Source organism: Amphiura filiformis, chromosome 20 (genome assembly GCF_039555335.1).
Source record: "Amphiura filiformis chromosome 20, Afil_fr2py, whole genome shotgun sequence".
In the NCBI taxonomy this organism is placed as follows: Eukaryota; Metazoa; Echinodermata; class Ophiuroidea; order Amphilepidida; family Amphiuridae; genus Amphiura; species Amphiura filiformis.
In genome coordinates this window covers 37,469,989-37,479,341 of record NC_092647.1, presented here as the reverse complement: position 1 = coordinate 37,479,341, position 9,353 = coordinate 37,469,989, and the positions used below count along the sequence as shown (strand labels likewise).

General features: G+C 35.6%; 1 protein-coding gene across 1 annotated transcript; it reads left to right on the top strand.

Moving 5' to 3' along the window:
* The first annotated feature begins 340 nt into the window (after positions 1–340).
* On the top strand, positions 341–9,046 carry LOC140142797 (26S proteasome complex subunit SEM1-like). The gene is made up of 3 exons (XM_072164801.1): positions 341–428; positions 5,884–5,979; positions 6,761–9,046. The coding sequence occupies exons 1-3, from the start codon at positions 346–348 to the stop codon at positions 6,810–6,812; spliced, it is 231 nt and encodes a 76-aa protein (XP_072020902.1). The 5' UTR covers positions 341–345; the 3' UTR covers positions 6,813–9,046.
* Positions 9,047–9,353: the final 307 nt, after the last annotated feature.

The following is a 9,353-nucleotide window of genomic DNA, read 5'->3' as shown; positions in this document are numbered from 1 at the left end:
TTTTCTAAATAAACTTAACGGTAATTGAGCAAAATCATATTATTTTTTTCTGCAAACAAACAAGATAATTCACTTTTTATATTGTAAACTACAAACTTAGCCGCATATAGTTTCTCCCATTTTAAAATAAGAGTGGTACCCCTGTGCACATGTGATACTCTTTCAGTATTTTAACTTCTCAAGTCAATGTTTAATATAATAATATCAATTTAAAAGTAGAAATATTTATTTAAAAATATATTTTATGTTAAAAATATATTTTACAATTAAATGATGATAAAAACTATTTTAAATTTTACTATTTAATTTTATTTATTAAATTATTATTGTTCGAGTTTATCAAAAATGGCTGACAAGAAGCAAGAGAAGAAAGTCGATCTCGGGTTACTCGAAGAAGACGACGAATTTGAGGAGTTCCCTACAGAAGATATCAAAAAACACTTCTGATAATAAAGCTGTGATTTCACTGATATTGCTAATAGTGTTTTAAAATCGCTCACGATAGGTATCGTATTTTTAGGACGTTATTTCCATTATTGTATTGCATCGTCATGCATGAAACCTGACGAATTCGGAAGACGGAACACTGATCGTGCATTGTTTATTGTATCAATATTATGATTAACTTTAATGCGTGAATGTGGACCATTTATGGTGTGTCTACTTGTACACAGTGAGCTGTGTACCAAGGGCGGATCCAGGACTGCTTCCCCCCGGGGTGCTTTAAAAAATCACAAACAAGTAACTAAAAATGGGCGCGAAGAGGGCATCGCGTCGCGCTTGCGCGACGCAGGGGGATGTCTGAGGGGGGATGTGGCCCCCTCAGAAGTAAGAAATTTTTGAAAAATGAAGACCTAATTGAAGCCTTTGGTGGACCATTTTGTCACTATAGAGTGTGTAAATTTTGTTTGAGCATGTTGAAAAAGCCTAAAATTTGTGAAATGATGGGACATGAAGCCTTTCGTGGACAAGTTTCCTCTATTGTTATAGGCCTATATATTGTTTTAAAACAAATTAATTTTGAAAGCAGAAGCGAAATGGCCACTTATTATGCACTACGAGGGGGTGTCTGAGGGATGTGTCCCCCTCTGAAGTTGGAAATTTTGCAAAATGAAGACCTCCTTGAAGCGATTTGGTGGACCATTTTGGCATTATTGGTGTGTACAATTTAAGTTTGAAAAAGCCGAAAATGTGTGATATGACGGGCCATGAAGCCTTTCGCTTCCCTATTGTTGTAGGCCTATAAATTGTTTTAAACATAAATGAGCAGAAATGAAAATGGCCACTTATTTATCCAGTACGTGAGGGGGGTGTCTGAGGGGGATATTCCCCTCAGAAGTTGGAAAATTTTGCAAACTGAATACCTAATTGAAGTGATTTGGTGGACCATTTTGGTATTATTATTGTGTAAAATATTTTAATTTGAAAAAGCCGAAAATTTGTGAATGACGGCCCGTCCATGAAGTTTTTCCTATTATTGTAGTGACTTTGGTGACAAAATGTGATAGGCCCTCGGGTCCGCAGTAATTTTCAAATGCTTTTGATGCGAGGTCCCGCCTTCAAGCAATGCCTAAAATTGCTGGCCCATATTATAGGGCCTACTTCCAATCGACCCGACTCTGCGGTTTTTTAGGCATGAACCTCAATTATAACTCAATTACGTGCAAGTTAACCTTTTCTCTCCTCCTTTTCTCCATTTTCTTTTTCTCCTTTTTTTTCGCTTTTCCCCCTTTCGCTTCTCTTCTCTCATTTCCTTTTTTGTGGGAAGAGGGCCCGCTTCAAATCGCGCCTGCTGTAAAGTAAGTGACCAATCTGGGGTCCAGGGTGTTGGAAGGGGCTGCATCCCCTGCCTAGGGAAATTTTGCATTTCTGAACTCAATTCGCGCGATTTGGTGCATACTTTTTCCTTTCTTTCTTTCTCTCTCTTTCTTTCTTTCTTTCTTTCTTTCTTTTCTTTTTTTTTGCGATTCATACCCGGGTGCTGCAGCCACCAAAGCACCCCCCTGGATCCGCTTGCTGTGTACTAAGGCTGAAACTCTTTTGTTTCAGCGAATTATTATGGTCACTTTTCACTCAATACAAACATATTTTCAGTCAATTTTGAGTTTCCCGTCACATAATTAATATCTGAAAACAAGTGAGGTAACTTTTTCATTATTCATTATTTGTCTGCCTTTCATTATATGACCAACACGCATGTAAAATGTGTTGTTATTTGCTGTTCACTCACTTGAAGATGGATGTTTAGCCCAAATGAGATTCAAAAGTACAGTAGGGCCTATATTACAAAGAGTCTGCAAGGTTGACAGCAAAATGTATGTTTTGATTTCCACAATTTTTTGGGCAAATATAACCAGTTTTTATTGGTATTTTTGGAAAATCACAATAATGAATTCAAGTGAGGGTCAGAAAATGAAGTGAGGGCGGGTGACGGGAAACTCAAAATCGACTTTCCTTGGCCTAATGGAAAATGTTGCTATTCAAAGTCCACTACCTCGCTAACCAATCATTCTTCCTACTGGAAAACAAATATCTTTTTTGGATTTCCTGTTTAATTTCCTGTCAGGAAATATATATACTTTTCTTGTACGATACGGGTTTAGTTACCTACAAACAATTTTAAGAATTACACCCCTCGATAAATTTAGTGCCCATTTTTTGCATTTTTCTCAAAAACTAATAACACAGTGGTAACAAAAGTTATGTATATTATAGGGGCAAGGAATTCAGTTACTACACTGGAATTTTAGTGACCCAAGACAAGCGGTTCGTTATTTATGATAAGAAATAAGGTAGGCCTACCGCTAGGATGTACCTCATTTCCTATCATATATTGAACCGCTTGTCTTGAGTCACTGAAATTTCAGTGCAGTAATTGGATTCCTTGCCCCAATAATATACACAAGGCTTATATTAACCAGGCACCCAGGCTCTTTTTACCCCATGGTTACCCATTTTTGGCTCCTGGTGTATCCAATATTTTACACTACAAACTATAGGACCAGGAGCCATCTTTGGGACCAGGGGCTCATTTTAGCTCCTGGTCCAGGCATACTTAATATAAGGCCTGAATATACATAACTTTTGTAACCAGCGTGTTATTACTTTTTGAGAAAAATACAAAAGTAGTGACAAATTTACCACAGGGGTGTAGTAATTTGTATTCAAAATTAGGGATTCAAAATGGAAATTTTGGGTACGGTACCGAAAAATCTTCCCACTCAAAACACGTGGGCATGGCCATACATATAGTAGGTATGCTAGGTGAATTCAAATTTGTCATCAAACTGCATCATTTTATATCAAATTAAAGCCCTCGCCTTGAGTAAACAAAGCCAAAACTGAAAACCTTTTTTTTCATAGCACTTTCCGTAGCAAAGTTACATCTTGTCAAAGATTGACTTTCATCAAAAAGATTCAGCTAGCAAAATTCCCCAAAACGGCATTTCGGGGTGTTTCTTGTACCTTGTAGATATCACTCCCGAAGAGTCAGGGACTATACTGGTGGAAGTTGACGAGAGTGGTTCTAGATCTTAGTCTCATTATGATTTATGGTAGTGCTCAGCTTTTTTTAATGGAACTGCTATCAAAATCCCACTAAAATTCCATACACGTGCGATTGTCTTATCACCATAAAAAATCATATACATGTATTTGGTCAAGTGAAGTATAGAAAACATATTTATGTAGGTTTCCTTGACCGGCCAGTTCTTTGTAAATATGCATTGACATTGTCGGCGTATTTCGCTGACTAGCAAATTATGTGTTTCTGCTTCTGCTCTATACTGTGCAAACACTGCCGGTACTTGGTGGTTATCACGCACAGGTCGCGTGATACGACGATGATAGTAAGATGTTAACTAAGGTTTGCCTGGCATACCTACATAGAATTTACATGGAGTATTATAAAAGAACAGATTTTTCAAGGAAACCTGTAGACATAAATATGTTGTCTATACTTCACTTGACCCAAATATATGATTTATTTTTGTGATGAGATAATCGCACATGGAATTTCTGAGGGATTTTGATAGCAGTTCCATAAAGAAAAGCTGCTCTATCATGAGACTATGCTGTTTTGGTTTTTAAATGATGCATTTTAAAAAAGTTGAATATTTATGTGTGTGAATGTGAGTCAATTCGAGGGCTGACATGTACACTGTCTTTTCAGTAAAGATAACCTATTTTTGAACTGTCCAAAATTGTGTTGGAAGTGCAATTTCAGCAACATTTTTGATTCGATCACCCATTTATATTATCAGCTGTGTTTACTTCTGAACTTCCATTGCTTTACGAACTCATGCTCCATTGCTTTACGAACTCATGCTTCAGCGAATCAGACTAGATTTTGATTGTCTCTAGCCTCGAATGTGAAAGAAATTTATTTAAGGGTACACGATGTATTGGAGCACGTGTGGCCGAGTGGATAAGGCGCCCGACTCATAATACATAGGTTGTGAGTTCGAGCCCCGCTCGTGCCAACGTGTTGTGTCCTTGGGCAAGGCACTTTATCCTCATTGCCTACTTGGGGGGATGTGGTTGGGTTGGATTGGATGTTTGTATAGTTGTTTGTTTCAATGTTGCAATGTTGGCGCTGTTTAAGCTGCTGCCTGCAAATTGCATTGTGTCTGTTTAGGTGTGTTTAATGTATAATTCTAGCAATTTGACCTGCGGGTCACAATTAGAATTTGAAATAAAAACCTTCCTTTGTATTGTTGGTCGAAGCAGCCAAAAAAATTTGATTTTCATTATCTTAAGGGGGGTACTACACCCCTGCCCAATTTTGTACCTATTTTTGCATTTTTCTCAAAAATTATAGCGCATTGGAGACAAATAAGATATGAATATTATAGGGGCAAGGAGTGACAAGTACCGGTACTGCACTGGAAATTTTATTTCAGCACAGACAACAGTTGTGGAGTTACAGTAAAAAATGAGGGAAAACCAATATTTGATCAATAAATCAATAACTACTTGCTTTGAGTTGCTGAATTTTCAGTACAGTAGTTAGGCCTATAGTCCTTGCCCCTATAATATACATATCTTACTTGTCACCAATGTGCTATAATTTTTGAGAAAAATGCAAAAATAGGCACAAAATTGGCCAGGGTGTAGTACCCCTTAATCAATTATTATTGAAAAATAACACCTTGGTGTTACGCAATAGTTTATTCAACAAATCATATGTACTTATCATATATCATATGTGCTTGAAAATGAGTTATGTACGTTTTATAAAAGTTTTGTGTTTCAGCCCTCTTTACAACATGACTCAAGAACCACAGGACTACTATATCTGTGATATTTGAATTCTACAATACTCGCTATGAAATGATCAATGCAATTTTTGCCATTTTTTTGCTCAGTACCATTCGCAAGATGCTGTGAACTACTAAATCGCATCAGCCTAAAATAGTTGCTAACCTTGAAATCAATGATAACATTACAATAATACATTAATGAATAATAATTCATAATAAAATAAAAGGCGATAACCAAAGCCGCAAGAGAATATTTTCATGAGTCCGACACGCAGGGGCTTGAAAAAATGTTAATTTCCTGGGAACTGTAAATTTCCCGGGAACTGTAAATTTCCCACAATTTATAGCATGTTTTTATACACAAAAAAGACAAATTTTCCCTCCAAATACCAAAATAGAATTTCCCTCCAAACACTAACATTTCCTGGGAATGAGATTCCTAAATTCACCACTTTTTCAAGTCATGCACGCTATAATTTGTAACAGTCTTCCGGAAATTCAGGTTAATGAAATTGCTGGTGCTGCACATGATCTCACTCAGTCTTACCACAATTATGCATGTAACTGTAGTACTAAATTCTAATTTTTTATTTATTTTTATGTGTTTTTTATGTATTGCAGAATGGGAAGGTGGTGAGGAAGACCCAACAGACACAAACGTATGGGAAGACAATTGGGATGATGATAATGTAGAGGATGACTTCTCAAATCAACTCAAGTGAGTTTAACAACTAAATAGCAGAAAATGTCGTAAGGCATCGGATAGCAATGTTTGCACCGTCATTTTTGTGGGACCTGAGAGCCCATCAGACATCAAATGCATTCTGAATTATCAAATAAGTTTGATTTTTTGAAATGCGCGATATAATGTAATTTTATGGTAAATTATTAAAATTTGATATTTTTGATATTTAACAGTCCTCAAACTTTCTAAGTCAACTTTATAAATCTAATGATATGTACCGTATTCATTCCAATAAGCGCCCATACCCCAATAAGCGCCCACCAGGGTATTTTCAATTTGCTAAAGGGTACCAGTAGTGACTGATAGACGTTGATACAGTGAAATAGCTTGAGGATTTGAAGTCCTGTGTAAACTTGCAATACATTTACTGCATGAGAAAAGAAAAGCTACTAGAATGTCTCTGGACCCTATTATAACATAGGTAAATTTGTCTCTAATAAATGGCCCTTACGAAAAAAATTAGGTAAACCAGGTAAAAAGCCAGGTAGAAAAGCCAACCATCAACTGAAAATTTTAACCTTTCATATTGAAGATATACATTTTTCCCCAAAAGACCTGTATTTTTTTGGTGTTTTGGGGAAAAAATCATATGATTGACGGCTTTTTCAAAAAATGTCAAATATATTCATTTTTATCACAAATTTCATGGCTCATCAGTTCTTTGGATCCCGATACCCTCAAATAGCAACATCATATCTACTGCCAAATTACATTGCTAAAACATGTTGTTGTGTTTTTTTGTTTTGTTTTTCAGAGCTGAACTTGAAAAGCAGGGTCACAAAGTGGACGAGCCAATGAAGATGTGACAAAGGAGACCTGTGACACTTGACACTGTGTAATGATTGTATCATAAGACTTGTATATTTTGAAACAAAGCACTGGAAAAAGAGATCAATCAAGTCAAAGGCCTCGAGAGACTCTGCAATGGGAGAGTTGTGTTCAAGGACCAAAGAGAATAGCAAGAAAATGTCACAGTATGGCCAAGACCTCCATCCATATTGAGTACCTACAAAAGGAAGATTAGTGTGATGCTTTGTTACTCAGTGACTATAAATATGAGAAATCTCAAATCTGTTTAGTTGTTGTACAATGTATAAATCTCATCAATACATGTGATATGTTTCTTTTAGCACTGACTTGATAACAACCTTGCATATGGCAGTATGCTCATTAAAAAAGCAAATAAAATAAAACATGCTTGTACTGTACGGTAGTATGATGGGGGTATTATTTTACAAGATTCCCCCTTTTTGTGGAGAGCTTAAACACAATGTATATATAGACCCTATCGAATAAACTCAATTGGTATTGAAATGAAGCAAATGACAGACATGTTGGTTCTATTGTGACAGTGGGACAGATCTCTAGTTTGATTCCACAATCACCTATTTGATTGTATTACCTTATGGAGGGCAGAATTTTATTTAAATGAGGATGAGTGAAGTAGTATTCAATAGGGTCTATAAGACTATGGTAGTTCCTTAATGTAAAACAGGAATTTCAAAGGAACATATTATATATAGCTGTTACCTTTTGTCAGTTTTGTAGAAATAAACTATCAGGTTTGAATTACTATCAAATGTTCTTTTAAAAGTCCAGGGGGCATATCACAAATTTTTAATCAAGCATCTTTGTGACTTTCTGGTTGAAAATCACCTGAAAAAAACAGAAATGTGAGGAATGAGCAATTTAGATGTCTTTTAGAGTTTAAATTATCAAAATCAAGGGTCTTTCAGAGCTCTATTTTGGTCAAATTTAGGGGGTCTTTCGGAGCTGTAAAATACAAAAAGGGGGGGTCTTTCCGGGGCTATTCTGGTCGTTTGTGGGTTTTCCCTACCCACACCCACCCCAGTTTAAAGTATGTGTACCATTACATTTTATACTTCTAGTAATTTGTGTTGAAAATATGTTGCATGCCGGTACAACATTGTATATTAATTTAATTCCTACTCCTTCCTTTATTTACATATAAGAAGGGTCTGCAATGTATGAAACTTACGCCGAACTAGAAAACAAGCCCTGGATGCCCATTTGTTTGGCTTCCCCTTTGTAAAGAAAAAGAATTGCGTTTTCTTGGCTTCTTCCACAATTTTCACGCATCATATTCATTTCTGTCAACCAGTAATTTAACAGTCCTTTTCACACAAATATTGAAAATATGGTTAAATAATTGCACAAGGTATGAACATTATCTTTGTGAAATTAAATAGACATATCAGGTAAATTGTGGTTCTATTAGTATTCTTGATAATGATACATGTATCATAATCAACACTTAATAAGCAAGACAAGATCAGCATTTAAAAAAACACTTTCTTGCTTTATAAAAACACTCCTATTGTATTCCCAGATTTGAGTGATTTTTGCACCATCTCACCGAGCAACAATGTTTACAATAAAATTGTATACTTATTTATTGCACTACATGTATGCGTGGTGATGTTAATAAGCCTGAAATGACATTAAATACCATTGTCGATCTTATACATTTTCTTGGCTATGAGCTTTGGTGTGTTTAGCGTTATGACTCCGTTGATCCTTAGAAGAGTGCAAGGCGTACTACAGATTCAAATGAAAAACAACTTGCACAAAGTACATATATTGAAAGTGTGTCGATGCGAAAAACAAACCACTTCTAAAAAAAAAAAAAAAAACAAAAAAATAGCCCCTTGAGAGACGAGGCAAAATGTTATGTTCCGTAAGCCCTTAAAACATTAATCTTGCTCTTAGGAAAAGTTTGATGACGTCCTATGTGTTAACGAATAAAATCCTGTAAATTAGGTCTATTCGTTAGGGAGGAGCGGGTCAAAAAGTTGATTACATTTGTAACAAAACTAGTCAAATTATTGATCGAAGTTGATCTTTCCGGTTGACATTTTTAATATTTTACACTTCAGTTAGGGAGTCCACTTCCTAACGAAATAATCATCAGACGTCGTCAAACTTTTTGGTTTGTTCCTTGTATTTTAATGTGGACTCGCAACAATGAATTAATCCCGGAATTAATACATGTTATAATAAATATTATATAACATTAAAATTTGATTTATAATGTGTTTCAATGACAATACTTTTTTCAGTTTAAGTAAACTGAATATTGGCAGCTATTGGCTATAAGGTTGACCGAAAAGGTCACGACTGAATGGCTTTTAATGTAAAGTCTGCACAAAAAGTAACGCAGCTGTTATAAATACACCTATAGCTTCATTGTTTTCACAATATTTCAACATAGAGAGAAGGATGACTTATTTACGCGCATTTTGATACCCAATTTGTCAAATGTCGTTAAGTAAACATACCTGAGTTTAAAAGTTGCAGTTTACAGCGATCAATGGTTATTACACAAG

Bases quoted from the DNA above. Each gene is read 5' to 3' on its own strand.
- LOC140142797 (XM_072164801.1), top strand. From the start codon at position 346: ATGGCTGACAAGAAGCAAGAGAAGAAAGTCGATCTCGGGTTACTCGAA. The intron at 429-5,883 runs TATCAAAAAACA...ATGTATTGCAGA, and splicing joins GAGGAGTTCCCTACAGAAGA to ATGGGAAGGTGGTGAGGAAG. The intron at 5,980-6,760 runs GTGAGTTTAACA...TTTGTTTTTCAG, and splicing joins GACTTCTCAAATCAACTCAA to AGCTGAACTTGAAAAGCAGG.